At 45.4% G+C, this 25,850-nt stretch overlaps 1 protein-coding gene across 1 annotated transcript in view; it reads left to right on the forward strand.

Annotated features, from left to right (window-relative positions):
* The window catches only part of LOC106571038 (steroid hormone receptor ERR2), a 193,780-nt gene that overhangs the window by 65,041 nt on the left and 102,889 nt on the right, over positions 1 to 25,850 (forward strand). The window contains exons 4-5 of the mRNA XM_045695538.2: positions 11,268 to 11,381; positions 11,813 to 11,974. Coding sequence (XP_045551494.1) covers positions 11,268 to 11,381; positions 11,813 to 11,974 — 276 coding nt within the window. The remainder of the gene's footprint in view (positions 1 to 11,267; positions 11,382 to 11,812; positions 11,975 to 25,850) is intronic.

Consider the following 25,850-nt stretch of genomic DNA (forward strand, 5'->3'; position numbering starts at 1 on the left):
ATCCTCCTACCCCCCATCCCCCTATCCTCCCACCCCCCATCCCCCTATCCTCCAACCCCCACCCCCTATCCTCCTACCCCCCATCCCCCTATCCTCCTACCCCCACCCCCCTACCCCCCTATCCCCTTATCCCCCTACCCCCTATACCCTACCCCCTAACATTCTTTCCCCCTACCCCCATCCCCCTATACCCTACCTCCCTACCCCTATCTCCATATCACCCTATGCTCCTATCCCCATTCCCTTCCCCATATTTTTCCGGGGACACTTCCTTGGACGTTGCTAAATGCTTTAAAGATGACCTGTCCACTGCGCTCCCAATCCTGGATTTATGGCACTGATTTCAACTTGACTACATTGTCTGAGGCTACAGGCCTGAGGTGTAGGAATGTGTAGGGAGGTGTGTAACAACCACACACACACTCCCTTTTGTCAGGGCCACATCCAGCTTTCTTGTAGTGCTGTAGGACACATGGCTGTATGTAAAGGAGATATCTACCCTGTCAGACCTCACATCAGCGAACAGGAAGAGACCCATTCTAGCAGCACCACAGCCGCCGACTTTCACCCAACTGGATAAGATAGAGTGGAGGAGAAACGGGATGCTGGGAGATCTACTCTTAGCCTAAAGGGGCCCCTCAATCTCTCTCTCTCCTCTCTCTCCCCTCTGTCTTCTGCACTCTCTCTCTCTCTCTCTCACACACACACACACACACACACACACACACACACACACACACACACACACACACACACACACACACACACACACACACACACACACACACACACACACACACACACACACACACACACACACAAACACACACCTCCTCTCTCCTCGCTCTCTTGCCTTCCGTCCTGTAAACTGAAACTGGTCGCCAAGCTCTTAAGTCCTGTCAGCGTCTATTAATTATAAATTAATTATGGCTCTGTTGGATGCTCTAGTTCAAACGGGCTTCCGCCGATCCCGGCTGTTTCCTCACTCCCTCCATTGCTCTATCGATCCTGGAATCTCACCCCGGCTGTTTCTTCACTCTCTCCATCGTTCCATTGCTCGCTGTCATTTGGTCGCAGACGCATGACCCTGGCTGGGCGCCGAACTGGTGTGTGTGTGTGTGTGTGTGTGTGTGTGTGTGTGTGTGTGTGTGTGTGTGTGTGTGTGTGTGTGTGTGTGTGTGTGTGTGTGTGTGTGTGTGTGTGTGTGTGTGTGTGTGTGTGTGTGTGTGTGTGATGATCAGGGAAACATCAACATATCAGTGTTGCAACATGGCTCAGGATTTTTCCAGTCACAGTCATCTGCTTCCTGTTTCCATGACCTCATCTGACGCCTGGTGGCTCCACCCACTTCTGTACAGTAGTTTATTGGTCAATAATGACGTGGTCATTTAACAAAGTAAATGTGTGCAATACTCCAGATAGTATCCTGACATGTACTTTTCGAAATGAAATCTACATTTAACGTGAGCTAGAGTAATGGAGCAAACATGAGCAGAACCCTCAGACATTACCAGCCCTATTATCTAACAACACCTCTGAACGCTTTGTTAAAATCCCTCAGACATTACCAGCCCTATTCTCTAACAACAGCTCTGAACGCTTTGTTAAAATCCCTCAGACATTACCAGCCCTATTATCTAACAACAGCTCTGAACGCTTTGTTAAAATCCCTCAGACATTACCAGCCCTATTATCTAACAACAGCTCTGAACGCTTTGTTAAAATCCCTCAGACATTACCAGCCCTATTATCTAACAACAGCTCTGAAAGCTTTGTTAAAATACCTCAGACATTACCAGCCCTATTATCTAACAACAGCTCTGAACGCTTTGTTAAAATCCCTCAGACATTACCGGCCCTATTATCTAACAACAGCTCTGAACGCTTTGTTAAAATCCCTCAGACATTACCATCCCTATTATCTAACAACAGCTCTGAACGCTTTGTTAAAATACCTCAGACATTACCAGCCCTATTATCTAACAACAGCTCTGAACGCTTTGTTAAAATCCCTCAGACATTACCAGCCCTATTCTCTAACAACAGCTCTGAACGCTTTGTTAAAATACCTCAGACATTACCAGCCCTATTCTCTAACAACAGCTCTGAACGCTTTGTTAAAATCCCTCAGACATTACCAGCCCTATTCTCTAACAACAGCTCTGAACGCTTTGTTAAAATCCCTCAGACATTACCAGCCCTATTATCTAACAACAGCTCTGAACGCTTTGTTAAAATACCTCAGACATTACCAGCCCTATTATCTAACAACAGCTCTGAACGCTTTGTTAAAATACCTCAGACATTACCAGCCCTATTATCTAACAACAGCTCTGAACGGTTTGTTAAAATACCTCAGACATTACCAGCCCAATTATCTAACAACAGCTCTGAACGCTTTGTTAAAATACCTCAGACATTACCAGCCCTATTATCTAACAACAGCTCTGAACGGTTTGTTAAAATACCTCAGACATTACCAGCCCTATTAATTAACAACACATCTCCTCTTCAAGGAACAAGAAGAACAAAAAGGACAATCCTTATTGATTGATTGAGTCGTACAAATGGAAAGCTCCTCTAGTGTGGCGGAGGGAGGGAGGGAGGGGATCTTGATTTAGATCCGACCTGCCAGGCAACACAGAATGATCTCACTATGTTTACTGGGAAGAAACAACCGGGCCCCCCAGAGGCATCGTGGGTAATTAGGTTAGTGGATATTTGGTGGTGTTCTCAGGAAATTGAAAGACAGAAGCCTAATCGGTATCTTTTGAAAAATCTAAGATTTTAAATACAAGTCACTGAAATCTCACAACTCAATTCGACTTGCGTTGGCCATTTAAAGGCTGCTTAATCAGCCTGTCTGTGCATACAGGGGGGAGACTTTTTAAAAGTGGATGGAATTAAAATAAAATGATGATGACATCTAAAATATAATTTCCCTCCAGAAATGAGCCCAATAACATATTGGTCTATATTATCAGGCTGGTGTGCTGTTTAACAATAAGCATTATCTCCTGTAGCATTATCACCTGTAGCATTATCGCCTGTACAAATATCACCTGTACAATTATCACCTGTAGCATTATCACCTGTAGCAGTATCACCTCTTGCAGTATCACCTGTACAATTATCACCTGTAGCATTATCACCTGTAGCAGTATCGCCCATAACATTATCTCTGTGGCATTATCCCCTGTGACATTATCACTTGTAACATTATCACTTGTAGCATTATCCCCGCAGCATTATCCATGTAGCAGCATAATCGCTGTAGCATTATCTATGTAGCATTATCCCCGTAGCATTATCCATGTAGCATTATCACCCATATCATTATCCCTGTGGCATTATCACCTGTGGCATTATCACCTGTGGCATTATCCCCATAGCATTATCCCAGTAGCATTATCACCCGTGGCATTATCACCCGTAGCATTATCACACATAGCATTATCCCTGTGGCATTATCCCTGTAGCATTATCCCTGTAGCATTATCACCCGTAGCCAAACTGATGCCGCATAATGGCTATAAATAAATAATAATAGGCATTTACCCCATTGGGCTAACCATTAGCTAGATCAAGTTGAAACTTGAAGCTATCTTGTTGCTACGTTCCACTGGCACTCAGCCAACCAAGGATCATGTAGGCTACTGAATATACTGTAGGCCTAGCTGTTACACCTGACCCGTGTTACATTTAGCGGCAGGTTGCCTAGTGGTTAGAGCTGTTGGGCCGGTAACCGAAAGGTTGCTAGATTGAATCCCAAAGGTAAAAATCTGTTGTTCTGCCCCTGAACAAGGCAGTTAACCCAATGTTCCTAGGCTGTCATTGTAAATAAGAATTTGTTCTCAAATGACTTGCCTAGTTAAATAAAGTGCAGCCTAGTTACACTAGGACACTCTACAGATTTTGCTGAGAAGAGACAGAATCATTAGATCACTTGTTTTGGTACTGCCCTTTAGTAGCTTGTTTTTGGTCGGGGTTTCAGGAATGGCTGAAGAATTGTAACATTTACCTGGAGCTAACTGTGCAAATAGCACTGATGGGTGACTTGAAAAGGCCAGCATTCCGGAGACGCCTCTTTACTTTTGACGTTGAGACTGGTGTTTTGCGGGTACTATTTAATGAAGATGCCAGATGAGGACTTGTGAGTCGTCTGTTTCTCAAACTAGACACTCTAATGTACTTGTCCTCTTGCTCAGTTGTGCACCGGGGCCTCCCACTCCTCTTTCTATTCTGGTTAGAGCCAGTTTGCGCTGTTCTGTGAAGGGACTAGTACGCAGCATTGTATGAGATCTTCAGTTTCTTGGCAATTTCTCACATGGAATAGCCTTCATTTCTCAGAACAAGAATAGACTTACGAGTTTCAGAAGAAAGTCCTTTGTTTCTGGCCATTTTGAGTCTGTAATCGAACCCACAAATGCTGATGCTCCAGACACTCAACTAGTCTAAAGGCCAGTTTTATTTTTCTTTAATCAGAACAACGGTTTTCAGCTGTGCTAACATAATTGCAAAAGGGTTTTCTAATGATCAATTAGCCTTTTAAAATGATAAACTTGGATTAGCTAACACAATGTGCCATTGGAACACAGGAGTGATGGTTGCTGATAATGGGCCTCTGTACGTCTATGTAGATATTCCATTAAAAATCAGCCATTTCCAGCTACAATAGTAATTTACAACATTAACAATATCTACACTGTATTTCTGAAAAATGTAATGTTATTTTAATGGACAAAAAAAAAGGTTTTTCTTTTAAAAACAAGGACATTTCTAAGTGAACCCAAACTTTTGAACGGTAGTGTACATGACACTTTTACTGAGAGAGCAGATTGAGTTCAGCTATCTACTCATGAAGACGACCTGTGTAATAGAGGCACCAACAAGCATGGACAGATTGGGACCACATATGAGCCTGGACATTTCTCATTTCTAACACACCGGCCCATTTCTTAGCCAAATAATGACAATTCTGCGCAAAAACCCTAATTTGGCCAGGCCCAGTGGGCTAAAGATTGACCATCCTGTCATTTGCCGGAACTGCCCAACTGTATATCCAGTCCGTTCCTTCCTACCAGACTGTAATAGTGGAGATCTCAGGACTCTGTGTGGTTCCTACCAGACTGTAATAGTGGAGCTCTCAGGACTCTGTGTGGTTCCTACCAGACTGTAATAGTGGAGATCTCAGGACTCTGTGTGGTTCCTACCAGACTGTAATAGTGGAGCTCTCAGGACTCTGTGTGGTTCCTACCAGACTGTAATAGTGGAGCTCTCAGGACTCTGTGTGGTTCCTACCAGACTGTAATAGTGGAGATCTCAGGACTCTGTGTGGTTCCTACCAGACTGTAATAGTGGAGCTCTCAGGACTCTGTGAGGTTCCTACCAGACTGTAATAGTGGAGCTCTCAGGACTCTGTGTGGTTCCTACCAGACTGTAATAGTGGAGATCTCAGGACTCTGTGTGGTTCCTACCAGACTGTAATAGTGGAGCTCTCAGGATTCTGTGTGGTTCCTACCAGACTGTAATAGTGGAGCTCTCAGGACTCTGTGAGGTTCCTACCAGACTGTAATAGTGGAGCTCTCAGGACTCTGTGTGGTTCCTACCAGACTGTAATAGTGGAGATCTCAGGACTCTGTGTGGTTCCTACCAGACTGTAATAGTGGAGATCTCAGGACTCTGTGTGGTTCCTACCAGACTGTAATAGTGGAGCTCTCGGGACTCTGTGTGCTTCCTACCAGACTGTAATAGTGGAGCTCTCAGGACTCTGTGAGGTTCCTACCAGACTGTAATAGTGGAGCTCTCAGGACTCTGTGTGGTTCCTACCAGACTGTAATAGTGGAGATCTCAGGACTCTGTGTGGTTCCTACCAGACTGTAATAGTGGAGATCTCAGGACTCTGTGTGGTTCCTACCAGACTGTAATAGTGGAGATCTCAGGACTCTGTGTGGTTCCTACCAGACTGTAATAGTGGAGCTCTCAGGACTCTGTGTGGTTCCTACCAGACTGTAATAGTGGAGATCTCAGGACTCTGTGTGGTTCCTACCAGACTGTAATAGTGGAGCTCTCAGGACTCTGTGTGGTTCCTACCAGACTGTAATAGTGGAGCTCTCAGGACTCTGTGTGGTTCCTACCAGACTGTAATAGTGGAGATCTCAGGACTCTGTGTGGTTCCTACCAGACTGTAATAGTGGAGCTCTCAGGACTCTGTGTGGTTCCTACCAGACTGTAATAGTGGAGCTCTCAGGTCTCTGTGTCATTCCTACTGGACTAGTTTGGGATGAGATGAGATGAGATGCAGGAAATTATCAAGCTCATCTAAAATATAGTAAAATTATGTCCAAAATGCAAAACTCAAAAATACTTTAAAATAAAAACTATACTGAACCAAATATATAAAGTGTTTTTCCCATGTTTCATGAGATATATATTTTTTATTTTACCTTTATTTTACTAGGCAAGTCGATTCTTATTTACAACCACGGCCTACCAGGGAACTGTGGGTTCTGCCTTGTTCAGGGGCAGAACGAACGATTTTTACCTTGTCAGCTCAGGGATTCAATCCAGCAACCTTTCAGTTACTGGCCCAACGTACTAACCACAAGGCTACCTGCTCTAACCACTAGGCTACCTGCTCTAACCACTAGGCTACCTGCTCTAACCACTAGGCTACCTGCTCTAACCACTAGGCTACCTGCCTCTAACCACTAGGCTACCTGCCTCTAACCACTAGGCTACCTGCCTCGAACCACTAGACTACCTGCTCTAACCACTAGGCTACCTGCCTCTAACCACTAGGCTACCTGCCTCTAACCACTAGCCTACCTGCCTCTAACTAATGATCATGACACAGGTGCACCTTGTGCTGGGGACAATAAAATGCCACTTTAAAATTAGTTATGTCACACAACATAATGCCACAGATGCCAAGTTTTGAGAGAGTGTGCAATTGGCATGCTGACTGCAGGAATGTCCACCAGAGCTGTTGCCAGATTTAATGCACAAACTGTCAAGAACCGTCTCAGGGGAAGCTCATCTGCGTGCTCGTTCTCCACACCAGGGTCTTGACCTGACTGGAGTTTGGCATCGTAACCAACTTTAGTAGCCAAATGCTCACCTTCGATGGCAACTGGCACGCTGGAGAAGTGTGCCATTCACAGATTAATCCTGGTTTCAACTGTACCGGGCAGATGGCAGACAGAGTGTACGGCGTTGTGTGGCGAGTGGTTTGTTGATGTCAATGTTTTGAACAGAGTGCCCCATGGTGGCTGTGGACTTATGCTATGGGCAGGCATAAGTTATGGACAATGAACACAATGGCATTTTAACGATGGCAATTTAAATGCACAGAGATACCGTGACGAGATCCTGGGGCTCATTGTTGTGCCGTTCATCAGCCGCCATCACCTCATGTTTCAGCATGATAATGCACGGCCCCATGTCGCAAGAATCTGTACACAATTCCTGGTCGCTAAAATGTCCCAGTTCTTCCATGGCCTGCCTGTTCACCAGACATGTCACCCACTGAGCAAGTTTGAAAGGTCTAAATTCACATGTACAACAGAGTGTTCCAGTTCCCGCCAATATCCAGAAACTTCGCACTGAGGATTGGGACAACATTCCACAGGCCGCAATCAACAGCCTGATCAACTCTATGTGAAGGAGATGTGTCGCTCTGCACGAGGCAAATGGTGGTCACACCAGATACTGACTGGTTTTCTGATCCACGCCCGATACCTTTTTTTAAGGTATCTGTGACCAACAAATGCATATCTGTATTCCTACTCATGTGAAATCCATAGATTATGGCCTAATGCGTTTATTTAAATTGACTGATTTCATCATATGAACTGTAACTCAGTAAAATATTTGAAATTGTATAATGTCGCGTTAATAGTTTTTGCTCAGAGTATTTATTATTAATATCCCAGTTAATCATTCTGAGCCATTCAGATAGTGAAATTCAGTGATAGTGAGTGTGAGTAGTGCTAGTAGTGGTGGTCCATCCTGTCTGATGTAGGGACAGTAGTGGTGTATCCTGTCTGATGTAGGGACAGTAGTGGTCCATCCTGTCTTATGGAGGGACAGTAGTGGTCCATCCTGTCTGATGGAGGGACAGTAGTGGTCCATCCTGTCTGGTGGAGGGACAGTAGTGGGCCATCCTGTCTGGTGGAGGGACAGTAGTGGTCCATCCTGTCTGATGGAGGGACAGCAGGCGTCCATCCTGTCCGGTGGAGGGACAGCAGGGGTCCATCCTGTCTGGTGGAGGGACAGTAGTGGTCCATCCTGTCTGGTGGAGGGACAGCTGGGGTCCATCCTGTCTGGTGGAGGGACAGTAGTGGTCAATCCTGTCTGGTGGAGGGACAGCAGGGGTCCATCCTGTCTGATGGAGGGACAGCAGGGGTCCATCCTGTCTGGTGGAGGGACAGTAGTGGTCCATCCTGTCTGGTGGAGGGACAGCAGGGGCCATCCTGTCTGGTGGAGGGACAGTAGTGGTCCATCCTGTCTGGTGGAGGGACACCAGGGTCCATCCTGTCTGATGGAGGGACAGTAGTGGTTCATCCTGTCTGATGGAGGGACAGTAGTGGTCCATCCTGTCTGGTGGAGGGACAGTAGTGGTCCATCCTGTCTGATGGAGGGACAGTAGTGGTCCATCCTGTCTGATGGAGGGACAGTAGTGGTCCATCCTGTCTGGCAGAGGGACAGTAGTGGTCTATCCTGTCTGGTGGAGGGACAGTAGTGGTCCATCCTGTCTGACAGAGGGACAGTAGTGGTCCATCCTGTCTGGTGGAGGGACAGTAGTGGTCCATCCTGTCTGGTGGAGGGACAGTAGGGGTCCATCCTGTCTGGTGGAGGGACAGCTTAGGTCCATCCTGTCTGATGGAGGGACAGTAGTGGTCCATCCTGTCTGATGGAGGGACAGAGTGGTCCATCCTGTCTGGTGGAGGGACAGTAGTGGTCCATCCTGTCTGATGGAGGGACAGTAGTGGTCCATCCTGTCTGATGGAGGGACAGTAGTGGTCCATCCTGTCTGGTGGAGGTACAGTAGTGGTCTATCCTGTCTGGTGGAGGGACAGTAGTGGATCATCCTGTCTGACAGAGGGACAGTAGTGGTCCATCCTGTCTGACGGAGGGACAGTAGTGGTCCATTCTGTCTGGTGGAGGGACAGTAGTGGTACATCCTGTCTGGTGGAGGGACAGCAGGGGTCCATCCTGTCTGGTGGAGGGACAGTAGTGGTCTATCCTGTCTGATGGAGGGACAGTAGTGGTCCATCCTGTCTGATGGAGGGACAGTAGTGGTCCATCCTGTCTGGTGGAGGGACAGTAGTTGTCCATCCTGTCTGGTGGAGGGACAGTAGTGGTCCATCCTGTCGGGTGGAGGGACAGCAGGGGTCCATCCTGTCTGATGGAGGGACAGTAGTGGTCCATCCTGTCTGGTTGAGGGACAGCAGGATCCATCCTGTCTGATGGAGGGACAGTAGTGGTCCATCCTGTCTGATGGTGGGACAGTAGTGATCCAACCTGTCTGATGGAGGGACAGTAGTGGTCCATCCTGTCTGATGGAGGGACAGTAGTGGTCCATCCTGTCTGGTGGAGGGACAGTAGTGGTCCATCCTGTCTGGTGGAGGGACAGTAGTGGTCCATCCTGTCTGATGGAGGGACAGTAGTGGTCCAACCTGTCTGGTGGAGGGACAGCAGAAGGAGAAGCAGCTTGTGAGGTGAATGATGATTAGTAATATGATTACTTGTGAATCGTTTACTGGTGAAACTCTATGGAAACAGCTCTCTGAAACAACTCTATGGAAACAGCTCTCTGAAACAACTCTATGGAAACAGCTCTCTGAAACAACACTATGGAAACAGCTCTCTGAAACAACACTATGGAAACAGCTCTCTGAAACAACACTATGGAAACAGCTCTCTGAAACAACACTATGGAAACAGCTCTCTGAAACAACACTATGGAAACAGCTCTCTGAAACATCACTATGGAAACAGCTCTCTGAAACAACACTATGGAAACAGCTCTCTGAAACAACTCTATGGAAACAGCTCTCTGAAACAACACTATGGAAACAGCTCTCTGAAACAACACTATGGAAACAGCTCTCTGGAACATCACTATGGAAACAGCTCTCTGAAACAACTCTATGGAAACAGCTCTCTGGAACATCACTATGGAAACAGCTCTCTGAAACAACACTATGGAAACAGCTCTCTGGAACATCACTATGGAAACAGCTCTCTGAAACAACACTATGGAAACAGCTCTCTGAAACAACACTATGGAAACAGCTCTCTGAAACAACACTATGGAAACAGCTCTCTGAAACAACACTATGGAAACAGCTCTCTGAAACAACACTATGGAAACAGCGCTCTGGTCTTTGCTGGCCGTCGTCAAAAGAAAGACACATTGACAGACAAAGCTTTATAACGTTCCCTTTGATGGGGACAGATGCCTAACTACCCCAACATAACACTATCATTACACATTACTTTACATAGTCTGACTACCCCAACATAACACTATCTTTACACATTACTTTACATAGTCTAACTCTCCAACATAACACTATCATTACACATTACTTTACATAGTCTAACTACCCCAACATACCACTATCATTACACATTACTTTATATAGTCTAACTACCCCAACATACCACTATCATTACACATTACTTTATATAGTCTAACTACCCCAACATAACACTATCATTACACATTACTTTATATAGTCTAACTACCCCAACATAACACTATCATTACACATTACTTTATATAGTCTAACTACCCAACATAACACTATCATTACACATTACTTTATATAGTCTAACTACCCCAACATAACACTATCATTACACATTACTTTATATAGTCTAACTACCCCAACATAACACTATCATTACACATTACTTTATATAGTCTAACTACCCCAACATAACACTATCATTACACATTACTTTATATAGTCTAACTACCCAACATAACACTATCATTACACATTACTTTATATAGTCTAACTACCCCAACATAACACTATCATTACACATTACTTTATATAATGTCATATATAATGGTAGAATTTGAGCGTAACTTCAGCAGTAAGGTCCTATGCAGAGCAAGTCTCAGGGCTCATATTGAACAGGAGACGATCACATGAATCCGTAGAGTGTATTACATCATCTTTGTAATTCCCAGCATGAATCTGAAGTTTACTGTGAAATTCACATGGATGTTTTCCTGTGGTCGTTTCCAGGTGTGCGTCTGGATCGTGTGAGGGGTGGGAGACAGAAGTACAAGAGGAGAATGGGGGACACAGAGAACGGGGCCTATCTAGGCTTGACACTCCCCCCTCCTGCCAAAAAGCCACGTGAGTCACAACAATAGTTCATTTTCCTCGTTATGTCTACGTCTGTTCTACATCCTGGCTATTCCCAACCATCTAACCACACGTCTTATCTCTGTCTGTCTCTGTCTCTCTCAATTCAATTCAATTCAATGGGCTTTATTGGCATGGGAAACATATGTTAACATCTCTGTCTGTCTGTCTGTCTGTCTGTCTGTCTGTCTGTCTGTCTGTCTGTCTGTCTGTCTGTCTGTCTGTCTGTCTGTCTGTCTGTCTGTCTGTCTGTCTGTCTGTCTGCTGCCTGCCTGCCTGCCTGCCTGCCTGCCTGTCTGCTGCCTGTCTGTCTGTCTGCGCTGCGCTGCGCTGCGCTGTCTGTCTGTCTGTCTGTCTGTCTGTCTGTCTGTCTGTCTGTCTGTCTGTCTGTCTGTCTGTCTCTCTCATCCTCCCTTCCTCAGTGACAAAGATCGTGTCTCACCTGCTGGTGGTTGAACCAGAGAAGATCTATGCCATGCCAGACCCGACCATGCCAGACGGATACATCAAGGCCCTGACCACACTGTGTGACCTGGCTGACAGAGAACTGGTGGTTATTATCGGCTGGGCCAAACACATCCCAGGTAGGAGTACTATATTACCTAACCACATCCCAGGTAGGAGTACTATATTACCTACTATATTACCTAACCACATCCCAGGTAGGAGTACTATATTACCTAACCACATCCCAGGAAGGAGTACTATATTACCTAACCATATCCCAGGTAGGAGTACTATATTACCTAAACATATCCCAGATAGGAGTACTATATTACCTAACCATATCCCAGGTAGGGAGACTATATTACCTAACCACATCCCAGGTAGGAGTACTATATTACCTAACCACATCCCAGGTAGGGAGACTATATTCCCTAACCATATCCCAGGTAGGAGTACTATATTACCTAACCACATCCCAGGTAGGGAGACTATATTCCCTAACCATATCCCAGGTAGGAGTACTATATTACCTAACCATATCCCAGGTAGGAGTACTATATTACCTAACCATATCCCAGGTAGGGAGACTATATTACCTAACCACATCCCAGGTAGGAGTACTATATTACCTAACCACATCCCAGGTAGGGAGACTATATTCCCTAACCATATCCCAGGTAGGAGTACTATATTACCTAACCACATCCCAGGTAGGGAGACTATATTCCCTAACCATATCCCAGGTAGGGAGACTATATTACCTAACCACATCCCAGGTAGGAGTACTATATTACCTAACCATATCCCAGGTAGTGTGACTATATTACATAACCACATCCCAGGTAGGAGTACTATATTACCTAACCATATCCCAGGTAGGGAGACTATATTACCTAACCACATCCCAGGTAGGGAGACTATATTACCTAACCACATCCCAGGTAGGGAGACTATATTACCTAACAATATCCCAGGTAGGAGTACTATATTACCTAACCACATCCCAGGTAGGAGTACTATATTACCTAACCACATCCCAGGTAGGAGTACTATATTACCTAACCACATCCCAGGTAGGAGTACTATATTACCTAACCACATCCCAGGTAGGAGTACTATATTACCTAACTACATCCCAGGTAGGAGTACTATATTACCTAACCACATCCCAGGTAGGAGTATTATATTACCTAACCACATCCCAGGTAGGAGTACTATATTACCTAACCATATCCCAGGTAGGAATACTATATTACCTAACCACATCCCAGGTAGGAGTACTATATTACCTAACCACATCCCAGGTAGGAGTACTATATTACCTACTATATTACCTAACCACATCCCAGGTAGGAGTACTATATTACCTAACCACATCCCCGGTAGGAGTACTATATTACCAAACCACATCCCAGGTAGGAGTACTATATTACCTAACCATATCCCAGGTAGGGAGACTATATTACCTAACCATATCCCAGGTAGGAGTACTATATTACCTAACCATATCCCAGGTAGGAGTACTATATTACCTAACCATATCCCAGGTAGGAGTACTATATTACCTAACCATATCCCAGGTAGGAGTACTATATTACCTAACCACATCCCAGGTAGGAGTACTATATTACCTACTATATTACCTAACCACATCCCAGGTAGGAGTACTATATTACCTAACCACATCCAAGGTAGGAGTACTATATTACCAAACCACATCCCAGGTAGGAGTACTATATTACCTAACCATATCCCAGGTAGGGAGTACTATATTACCTAACCATATCCCAGGTAGGAGTCCTATATTACCTAACCATATCCCAGGTAGGAGTACTATATTACCTAACCATATCCAAGGTAGGAGTACTATATTACCTAACCATATCCCAGGTAGGAGTACTATATTACCTAACCATATCCCAGGTAGGAGTACTATATTACCTAACCATATCCCAGGTAGGAGTACTATATTTCCTAACCACATCCCAGGTAGGAGTACTATATTACCTAACCACGCCCAGGTAGGAGTACTATATTACCTAACCGCATCCCAGGTAGGAGTACTATATTACCTAACCACATCCCAGGTAGGGCTCTATGAGAGAGAGAACTGCTGTCTGTTAGCAGTATGATAATGCACGGCAGTTAGTTCTCTCTCATAGAGCCCTAACAGACAGCAGTTCTCTCTCATAGAGCCCTAACAGACAGAAGTTCTCTCTCTCATAGAGCCCTAACAGATAGCAGTTCTCTCTCATAGAGCCCTAACAGATAGCAGTTCTCTCTCTCATAGAGCTCTAACAGATAGCAGTTCTCTCTCATAGAACCCTAACAGATAGCAGTTCTCTCTCATAGAGCCCTCGCAGCAGCCCCAGAGCCCTCGCAGCAGTTCTCTCTCATAGAGCCCTAACAGACAGCAGTTCTCTCTCATAGAGCCCTAACAGACAGCAGTTCTCTCTCATAGAGCCCTAACAGACAGCAGTTCTCTCTCATAGAGCCCTCACAGACAGCAGTTCTCTCTCATAGAACCCTAACAGACAGCAGTTCTCTCTCATAGAGCCCTAACAGATAGCAGTTCTCTTTCATAGAGCCCTAACAGACAGCAGTTCTCTCTCATAGAGCCCTAACAGACAGCAGTTCTCCTCATAGAGCCCTAACAGATAGCAGTTCTCTCTCATAGAGCCCTAACAGACAGCAGTTGTCTCTCATAGAGCCCTAACAGATAGAAATTATCTCTCTCATAGAGCCCTAACAGACAGCAGCTGTCTCTCATAGAGCCCAAACAGATAGAAGTTCTCTCTCTCATAGAGCCCTAACAGATAGCAGTTCTCTCTCTCATAGAGCCCTAACAGACAGCAGTTCTCTCATAGAGCCCTAACAGATAGCAGTTCTCTCTCATAGAGCCCTAACAGATAGCAGTTCTATCATAGACCCCTAACAGATAGCAGTTCTCTCTCATAGAGCCCTAACAGATAGCAGTTCTATCATAGAGCCCTAACAGATAGCAGTTCTCTCTCATAGAGCCCTAACAGATAGCAGTTCTCTCTCTCATAGAGCTCTAACAGATAGCAGTTCTCTCTCATAGAACCCTAACAGATAGCAGTTCTCTCTCATAGAGCCCTAACAGACAGCAGTTCTCTCTCATAGAGCCCTAACAGACAGCAGTTCTCTCTCATAGAGCCCTAACAGACAGCAGTTCTCTCTCATAGAGCCCTAACAGACAGCAGTTCTCTCTCATAGAGCCCTCACAGACAGCAGTTCTCTCTCATAGAACCCTAACAGACAGCAGTTCTCTCTCATAGAGCCCTAACAGATAGCAGTTCTCTTTCATAGAGCCCTAACAGACAGCAGTTCTCTCTCATAGAGCCCTAACAGACAGCAGTTCTCCTCATAGAGCCCTAACAGAAAGCAGTTCTCTCTCATAGAGCCCTAACAGACAGCAGTTGTCTCTCATAGAGCCCTAACAGATAGAAAATATCTCTCTCATGGAGCCCTAACAGACAGCAGTTCTCTCTCATAGAGCCCTAACAGACAGCAGTTGTCTCTCATAGACCCCTAACAGATAGCAGTTCTCTCTCATAGAGCCCTAACAGACAGCAGTTGTCTCTCATAGAGCCCTAACAGATAGCAGTTCTCTCTCTCATAGAGCCCTAACAGACAGCAGTTCTCTCTCATAGAGCCCTAACAGATAGCAGTTCTCTATCTCATAGAGCCCTGACAGACAGCAGTTCTCTCTCTCATAGAGCCCTAACAGACTGCACTTCTCTCTCATAGAGCCCTAACAGACAGCAGTTCTCTTCCTCATAGAGCCGTAACAGACAGCAGTTCTCTCTCTCATAGAGCCCTAACAGACAGCAGTTCTCTCATAGAGCCCTAACAGATAGCAGTTCTCTCTCATGGAGCGCTAACAGACAGCAGTTCTCTCATAGAGCCCTAACAGACAGCAGTTCTCTCTCATAGAGCCCTAACAGACAGTAGTTCTCTTTCTCATAACGCCCTAACAGACAGCAGTTCTAACTCATAGAGCCCTAACAGACAGCAGTTCTCTTCCTCATAGAGCCCTAACAGACAGCAGTTCTCTCTCTCATAGAGCTCTAACAGATAGCAGTTCTCTCTCATAGAACCCTAACAGATAGCAGTTCTCTCTCATAGAGCCCTAACAGATAGCAGTTCTCTCTCATAGAGCCCTAACAGACAGCAGTTCTCTCTCATAGAGCACTAACAGACAACAGTTCTCTCTCATAGAGCCCTAACAGACAGCAGTTCTCTCTCATAGATCCCTCACAGACAGCAGTTCTCTCTCATAGAACCCTAACAGACAGCAGTTCTCTCTCATAGAGCCCTAACAGATAGCAGTTCTCTTTCATAGAGCCCTAACAGACAGCAGTTCTCTCTCATAGAGCCCTAACAGACAGCAGTTCTCCTCATAGAGCCCTAACAGATAGCAGTTCTCTCTCATAGAGAACTAACAGACAGCAGTTGTCTCTCATAGAGCCCTAACAGATATAAATTATCTCTCTCATAGAGCCCTAACAGACAGCAGCTGTCTCTCATAGAGCCCTAACAGATAGAAGTTCTCTCTCTCATAGAGCCCTAACAGATAGCAGTCTCTCTCTCATAGAGCCCTAACAGACAGCAGTTCTCTCATAGAGCCCTAACAGATAGCAGTTCTCTCTCATAGAGCCCTAACAGATAGCAGTTCTATCATAGAGCCCTAACAGATAGCAGTTCTCTCTCATAGAGCCCTAACAGATAGCAGTTCTCTCTCTCATAGAGCTCTAACAGATAGCAGTTCTCTCTCATAGAACCCTAACAGATAGCAGTTCTCTCTCATAGAGCCCTAACAGATAGAAATTATCTCTCTCATAGAGCCCTAACAGACAGCAGCTGTCTCTCATAGAGCCCTAACAGATAGAAGTTCTCTCTCTCATAGAGCCCTAACAGATAGCAGTTCTCTCTCTCATAGAGCCCTAACAGACAGCAGTTCTCTCATAGAGCCCTAACAGATAGCAGTTCTCTCTCATAGAGCCCTAACAGATAGCAGTTCTCTTTCATAGAGCCCTAACAGACAGCAGTTCTCTCTCATAGAGCCCTAACAGACAGCAGTTCTCCTCATAGAGCCCTAACAGATAGCAATTCTCTCTCATAGAGCCCTAACAGACAGCAGTTGTCTCTCATAGAGCCCTAACAGATAGAAATTATCTCTCTCATAGAGCCCTAACAGACAGCAGCTGTCTCTCATAGAGCCCTAAGAGATAGAAGTTCTCTCTCTCATAGAGCCCTAACAGATAGCAGTTCTCTTTCTCATAGAGCCCTAACAGACAGCAGTTCTCTCATAGAGCCCTAACAGATAGCAGTTCTCTCTCATAGAGCCCTAACAGATAGCAGTTCTCTTTCATAGAGCCCTAACAGACAGCAGTTCTCTCTCATAGAGCCCTAACAGACAGCAGTTCTCCTCATAGAGCCCTAACAGATAGCAGTTCTCTCTCATAGAGCCCTAACAGACAGCAGTTGTCTCTCATAGAGCCCTAACAGATAGAAATTATCTCTCTCATAGAGCCCTAACAGACAGCAGCTGTCTCTCATAGAGCCCTAACAGATAGAAGTTCTCTCTCTCATAGAGCCCTAACAGATAGCAGTTCTCTCTCTCATAGAGCCCTAACAAACAGCAGTTCTCTCATAGAGCCCTAACAGATAGCAGTTCTCTCTCATAGAGCCCTAACAGATAGCAGTTCTATCATAGACCCCTAACAGATAGCAGTTCTCTCTCATAGAGCCCTAACAGATAGCAGTTCTATCATAGAGCCCTAACAGATAGCAGTTCTCTCTCATAGAGCCCTAACAGACAGCAGTTCTCTCTCATAGAGCCCTAACAGATAGCAGTTCTCTCTCATAGAGCCCTAACAGACAGCAGTTCTCTCTCATAGAGCCCGAACAGACAGCAGTTGTCTCTCATAGACCCCTAACAGATAGCAGTTCTCTCTCATAGAGCCCTAACAGACAGCAGTTGTCTCTCATAGAGCCCTAACAGATAGCAGTTCTCTCTCTCATAGAGCCCTAACAGACAGCAGTTCTCTCTCATAGAGCCCTAACAGATAGCAGTTCTCTCTCTCATAGAGCCCTAACAGACAGCAGTTCTCTCTCTCATAGAGCCCTAACAGACAGCAGTTCTCTCTCATAGAGCCCTAACAGACAGCAGTTCTCTTCCTCATAGAGCCCTAACAGACAGCAGTTCTCTCTCTCATAGAGCCCTAACAGACAGCAGTTCTCTCATAGAGCCCTAACAGATAGCAGTTCTCTCTCATGGAGCCCTAACATACAGCAGTTCTCTCTCATAGAGCCCTAACAGACAGCAGTTCTCTCATAGAGCCCTAACAGACAGCAGTTCTCTCTCATAGAGCCCTAACAGACAGTAGTTCTCTTTCTCATAACGCCCTAACAGACAGCAGTTCTCTCTCATAGAGCCCTAACAGACAGCAGTTCTCTTCCTCATAGAGCCCTAACAGACAGCAGTTCTCTCTCTCATAGAGCCCTAACAGACAGCAGTTCTCTCATAGAGCCCTAACAGATAGCAGTTCTCTCTCTCATAGAGCTCTAACAGATAGCAGTTCTCTCTCATAGAACCCTAACAGATAGCAGTTCTCTCTCATAGAGCCCTAACAGATAGCAGTTCTCTCTCATAGAGCCCTAACAGACAGCAGTTCTCTCTCATAGAGCCCTAACAGACAGCAGTTCTCTCTCATAGAGCCCTAACAGACAGCAGTTCTCTCTCATAGAGCCCTCACAGACAGCAGTTCTCTCTCATAGAACCCTAACAGACAGCAGTTCTCTCTCATAGAGTCCTAACAGATAGCAGTTCTCTTTCATAGAGCCCTAACAGACAGCAGTTCTCTCTCATAGAGCCCTAACAGACAGCAGTTCTCCTCATAGAGCCCTAACAGATAGCAGTTCTCTCTCATAGAACACTAACAGACAGCAGTTGTCTCTCATAGAGCCCAAACAGATATAAATTATCTCTCTCATAGAGCCCTAACAGACAGCAGCTGTCTCTCATAGAGCCCTAACAGATAGAAGTTCTCTCTCTCATAGAGCCCTAACAGATAGCAGTTCTCTCTCTCATAGAGCCCTAACAGACAGCAGTTCTCTCATAGGGCCCTAACAGATAGCAGTTCTCTCTCATAGAGCCCTAACAGATAGCAGTTCTCTCTCATAGAGCCCTAACAGATAGCAGTTCTCTCTCATAGAGCCCTAACAGATAGCAGTTCTCTCTCTCATAGAGCTCTAACAGATAGCAGTTCTCTCTCATAGAACCCTAACAGATAGCAGTTCTCTCTCATAGAGCCCTAACAGATAGCAGTTCTCTCTCATAGAGCCCTAACAGATAGAAATTATCTCTCTCATAGAGCCCTAACAGACAGCAGCTGTCTCTCATAGAGCTCTAACAGATAGAAGTTCTCTCTCTCATAGAGCCCTAACAGATAGCAGTTCTCTCTCTCATAGAGCCCTAACAGACAGCAGTTCTCTCATAGAGCCCTAACAGATAGCAGTTCTCTCTCATAGAGCCCTAACAGATAGCAGTTCTATCTTAGACCCCTAACAGATAGCAGTTATCTCTCATAGAGCCCTAACAGATAGCAGTTCTATCATAGAGCCCTAACAGATAGCAGTTCTCTCTCATAGAGCCCTAACAGACAGCAGTTCTCTCTCATAGAGCCCTAACAGATAGCAGTTCTCTCTCATAGAGCCCTAACAGACAGCAGTTCTCTCTCATAGAGCCCTAACAGACAGCAGTTGTCTCTCATAGACCCCTAACAGATAGCAGTTCTCTCTCATAGAGCCCTAACAGACAGCAGTTGTCTCTCATAGAGCACTAACAGATAGCAGTTCTCTCTCTCATAGAGCCCTAACAGACAGCAGTTCTCTCTCATAGAGCCCTAACAGATAGCAGTTCTCTCTCTCATAGAGCCCTAACAGACAGCAGTTCTCTCTCTCATAGAGCCCTAACAGACAGCAGTTCTCTCTCATAGAGCCCTAACAGAGAGCAGTTCTCTTCCTCATAGAGCCCTAACAGACAGCAGTTCTCTCTCTAATAGAGCCCTAACAGAAAGCAGTTCTCTCATAGAGCCCTAACAGATAGCAGTTCTCTCTCATGGAGCCCTAACATACAGCAGTTCTCTCTCATAGAGCCCTAACAGACAGCAGTTCTCTCATAGAGCCCTAACAGACAGCAGTTCTCTCTCATAGAGCCCTCACAGACAGCAGTTCTCTCTCATAGAACCCTAACAGACAGCAGTTCTCTCTCATAGAGTCCTAACAGATAGCAGTTCTCTTTCATAGAGCCCTAACAGACAGCAGTTCTCTCTCATAGAGCCCTAACAGACAGCAGTTCTCCTCATAGAGCCCTAACAGATAGCAGTTCTCTCTCATAGAACACTAACAGACAGCAGTTGTCTCTCATAGAGCCCAAACAGATATAAATTATCTCTCTCATAGAGCCCTAATAGACAGCAGCTGTCTCTCATAGAGCCCTAACAGATAGAAGTTCTCTCTCTCATAGAGCCCTAACAGATAGCAGTTCTCTCTCTCATAGAGCCCTAACAGACAGCAGTTCTCTCATAGGGCCCTAACAGATAGCAGTTCTCTCTCATAGAGCCCTAACAGATAGCAGTTCTCTCTCATAGAGCCCTAACAGATAGCAGTTCTCTCTCATAGAGCCCTAACAGATAGCAGTTCTCTCTCTCATAGAGCTCTAACAGATAGCAGTTCTCTCTCATAGAACCCTAACAGATAGCAGTTCTCTCTCATAGAGCCCTAACAGATAGCAGTTCTCTCTCATAGAGCCCTAACAGATAGAAATTATCTCTCTCATAGAGCCCTAACAGACAGCAGCTGTCTCTCATAGAGCCCTAACAGATAGAAGTTCTCTCTCTCATAGAGCCCTAACAGATAGCAGTTCTCTCTCTCATAGAGCCCTAACAGACAGCAGTTCTCTCATAGAGCCCTAACAGATAGCAGTTCTCTCTCATAGAGCCCTAACAGATAGCAGTTCTATCTTAGACCCCTAACAGATAGCAGTTATGTCTCATAGAGCCCTAACAGATAGCAGTTCTATCATAGAGCCCTAACAGATAGCAGTTCTCTCTCATAGAGCCCTAACAGACAGCAGTTCTCTCTCATAGAGCCCTAACAGATAGCAGTTCTCTCTCATAGAGCCCTAACAGACAGCAGTTCTCTCTCATAGAGCCCTAACAGACAGCAGTTGTCTCTCATAGACCCCTAACAGATAGCAGTTCTCTCTCATAGAGCCCTAACAGACAGCAGTTGTCTCTCATAGAGCACTAACATATAGCAGTTCTCTCTCTCATAGAGCCCTAACAGACAGCAGTTCTCTCTCATAGAGCCCTAACAGATAGCAGTTCTCTCTCTCATAGAGCCCTAACAGACAGCAGTTCTCTCTCTCATAGAGCCCTAACAGACAGCAGTTCTCTCTCATAGAGCCCTAACAGACAGCAGTTCTCTTCCTCATAGAGCCCTAACAGACAGCAGTTCTCTCTCTCATAGAGCCCTAACAGAAAGCAGTTCTCTCACAGAGCCCTAACAGATAGCAGTTCTCTCTCATGGAGCCCTAACATACAGCAGTTCTCTCTCATAGAGCCCTAACAGACAGCAGTTCTCTCATAGAGCCCTAACAGACAGCAGTTCTCTCTCATAGAGCCCTAACAGACAGCAGTTCTCTTTCTCATAACGCCCTAACAGACATCAGTTCTCTCTCATAGAGCCCTAACAGACAGCAGTTCTCTTCCTCATAGAGCCCTAACAGACTGCAGTTCTCTCTCTCATAGAGCCCTAACAGATAGCAGTTCTCTTTCATAGAGCCCTAACAGACAGCAGTTCTCTCTCATAGAGCCCTAACAGACAGCAGTTCTCCTCATAGAGCCCTAACAGATAGCAGTTCTCTCTCATAGAGCACTAACAGACAGCAGTTGTCTCTCATAGAGCCCTAACAGATATAAATTATCTCTCTCATAGAGCCCTAACAGATAGCAGTTCTCTCTCTCATAGAGCCCTAACAGACAGCAGTTCTCTCATAGAGCCCTAACAGATAGCAGTTCTCTCTCATAGAGCCCTAACAGATAGCAGTTCTATCATAGACCCCTAACAGATAGCAGTTCTCTCTCATAGAGCCCTAACAGATAGCAGTTCTATCATAGAGCTCTAACAGATAGCAGTTCTCTCTCATAGAGCCCTAACAGATAGCAGTTCTCTCTCTCATAGAGCTCTAACAGATAGCAGTTCTCTCTCATAGAACCCTAACAGATAGCAGTTCTCTCTCATAGAGCCCTAACAGATAGCAGTTCTCTCTCATAGAGCCCTAACAGATAGAAATTATCTCTCTCATAGAGCCCTAACAGACAGCAGCTGTCTCTCATAGAGCCCTAACAGATAGAAGTTCTCTCTCTCATAGAGCCCTAACAGATAGCAGTTCTCTCTCTCATAGAGCCCTAACAGACAGCAGTTCTCTCATAGAGCCCTAACAGATAGCAGTTCTCTCTCATAGAGCCCTAACAGATAGCAGTTCTATCTTAGACCCCTAACAGATAGCAGTTCTCTCTCATAGAGCCCTAACAGATAGCAGTTCTATCATAGAGCCCTAACAGACAGCAGTTCTCTCTCATAGAGCCCTAACAGATAGCAGTTCTCTCTCATAGAGCCCTAACAGATAGCAGTTCTCTCTCATAGAGCCCTAACAGACAGCAGTTCTCTCTCATAGAGCCCTAACAGACTGCAGTTGTCTCTCATAGACCCCTAACAGATAGCAGTTCTCTCTCATAGAGCCCTAACAGACAGCAGTTGTCTCTCATAGAGCACTAACAGATAGCAGTTCTCTCTCTCATAGAGCCCTAACAGACAGTAGTTCTCTCTCATAGAGCCCTAACAGATAGCAGTTCTCTCTCTCATAGAGCCCTAACAGACAGCAGTTCTCTCTCTCATAGAGCCCTAACAGACAGCAGTTCTCTCTCATAGAGCCCTAACAGACAGCAGTTCTCTTCCTCATAGAGCCCTAACAGACAGCAGTTCTCTCTCTCATAGAGCCCTAACAGACAGCAGTTCTCTCTCTCATAGAGCCCTAACAGACAGCAGTTCTCTCTCATAGAGCCCTAACAGACAGCAGTTCTCTTCCTCATAGAGCCCTAACAGACAGCAGTTCTCTCTCTCATAGAGCCCTAACAGACAGCAGTTCTCTCATAGAGCCCTAACAGATAGCAGTTCTCTCTCATGGAGCCCTAACATACAGCAGTTCTCTCTCATAGAGCCCTAACAGACAGCAGTTCTCTCATAGAGCCCTAACAGACAGCAGTTCTCTCTCATAGAGCCCTAACAGACAGTAGTTCTCTTTCTCATAACGCCCTAACAGACAGCAGTTCTCTCTCATAGAGCCCTAACAGACAGCAGTTCTCTTCCTCATAGAGCCCTAACAGACAGCAGTTCTCTCTCTCATAGAGCCCTAACAGACAGCAGTTCTCTCATAGAGCCCTAACAGATAGCAGTTCTCTCTCTCATAGAGCTCTAACAGATAGCAGTTCTCTCTCATAGAACCCTAACAGATAGCAGTTCTCTCTCATAGAGCCCTAACAGATAGCAGTTCTCTCTCATAGAGCCCTAACAGACAGCAGTTCTCTCTCATAGAGCCCTAACAGACAGCAGTTCTCTCTCATAGAGCCCTAACAGACAGCAGTTCTCTCTCATAGAGCCCTCACAGACAGCAGTTCTCTCTCATAGAACCCTAACAGACAGCAGTTCTCTCTCATAGAGTCCTAACAGATAGCAGTTCTCTTTCATAGAGCCCTAACAGACAGCAGTTCTCTCTCATAGAGCCCTAACAGACAGCAGTTCTCCTCATAGAGCCCTAACAGATAGCAGTTCTCTCTCATAGAGCACTAACAGACAGCAGTTGTCTCTCATAGAGCCCAAACAGATATAAATTATCTCTCTCATAGAGCCAAAACAGACAGCAGCTGTCTCTCATAGAGCCCTAACAGATAGAAGTTCTCTCTCTCATAGAGCCCTAACAGATAGCAGTTCTCTCTCTCATAGAGCCCTAACAGACAGCAGTTCTCTCATAGGGCCCTAACAGATAGCAGTTCTCTCTCATAGAGCCCTAACAGATAGCAGTTCTCTCTCTCATAGAGCTCTAACAGATAGCAGTTCTCTCTCATAGAACCCTAACAGATAGCAGTTCTCTCTCATAGAGCCCTAACAGATAGCAGTTCTCTCTCATAGAGCCCTAACAGATAGAAATTATCTCTCTCATAGAGCCCTAACAGACAGCAGCTGTCTCTCATAGAGCCCTAACAGATAGAAGTTCTCTCTCTCATAGAGCCCTAACAGATAGCAGTTCTCTCTCTCATAGAGCCCTAACAGACAGCAGTTCTCTCATAGAGCCCTAACAGATAGCAGTTCTATCTCATAGAGCCCTAACAGATAGCAGTTCTATCTTAGACCCCTAACAGATAGCAGTTATCTCTCATAGAGCCCTAACAGATAGCAGTTCTATCATAGAGCCCTAACAGATAGCAGTTCTCTCTCATAGAGCCCTAACAGACAGCAGTTCTCTCTCATAGAGCCCTAACAGATAGCAGTTCTCTCTCATAGAGCCCTAACAGACAGCAGTTCTCTCTCATAGAGCCCTAACAGACAGCAGTTGTCTCTCATAGACCCCTAACAGATAGCAGTTCTCTCTCATAGAGCCCTAACAGACAGCAGTTGTCTCTCATAGAGCACTAACAGATAGCAGTTCTCTCTCTCATAGAGCCCTAACAGACAGCAGTTCTCTCTCATAGAGCCCTAACAGATAGCAGTTATCTCTCTCATAGAGCCCTAACAGACAGCAGTTCTCTCTCTCATAGAGCCCTAACAGACAGCAGTTCTCTCTCATAGAGCCCTAACAGACAGCAGTTCTCTTCCTCATAGAGCCCTAACAGACAGCAGTTCTCTCTCTCATAGAGCCCTAACAGAAAGCAGTTCTCTCATAGAGCCCTAACAGATAGCAGTTCTCTCTCATGGAGCCCTAACATACAGCAGTTCTCTCTCATAGAGCCCTAACAGACAGCAGTTCTCTCATAGAGCCCTAACAGACAGCAGTTCTCTCTCATAGAGCCCTAACAGACAGCAGTTCTCTTTCTCATAGAGCCCTAACAGACTGCAGTTCTCTCTCTCATAGAGCCCTAACAGATAGCAGTTCTCTTTCATAGAGCCCTAACAGACAGCAGTTCTCTCTCATAGAGCCCTAACAGACAGCAGTTCTCCTCATAGAGCCCTAACAGATAGCAGTTCTCTCTCATAGAGCACTAACAGACATCAGTTGTCTCTCATAGAGCCCTAACAGATATAAATTATCTCTCTCATAGAGCCCTAACAGACAGCAGCTGTCTCTCATAGAGCCCTAACAGATAGAAGTTCTCTCTCTCATAGAGCCCTAACAGATAGCAGTTCTCTCTCTCATAGAGCCCTAACAGACAGCAGTTCTCTCATAGAGCCCTAACAGATAGCAGTTCTCTCTCATAGAGCCCTAACAGATAGCAGTTCTATCATAGACCCCTAACAGATAGCAGTTCTCTCTCATAGAGCCCTAACAGATAGCAGTTCTATCATAGAGCTCTAACAGATAGCAGTTCTCTCTCATAGAGCCCTAACAGATAGCAGTTCTCTCTCTCATAGAGCTCTAACAGATAGCAGTTCTCTCTCATAGAACCCTAACAGATAGCAGTTCTCTCTCATAGAGCCCTAACAGATAGCAGTTCTCTCTCATAGAGCACTAACAGATAGAAATGATCTCTCTCATAGAGCCCTAACAGACAGCAGCTGTCTCTCATAGAGCCCTAACAGATAGAAGTTCTCTCTCTCATAGAGCCCTAACAGATAGCAGTTCTCTCTCTCATAGAGCCCTAACAGACAGCAGTTCTCTCATAGAGCCCTAACAGATAGCAGTTCTCTCTCATAGAGCCCTAACAGATA

This window comes from Salmo salar, chromosome 15 (genome assembly GCF_965601325.2).
Source record: "Salmo salar chromosome 15, fSalSal1, whole genome shotgun sequence".
Taxonomy (NCBI): domain Eukaryota; kingdom Metazoa; phylum Chordata; class Actinopteri; order Salmoniformes; family Salmonidae; genus Salmo; species Salmo salar.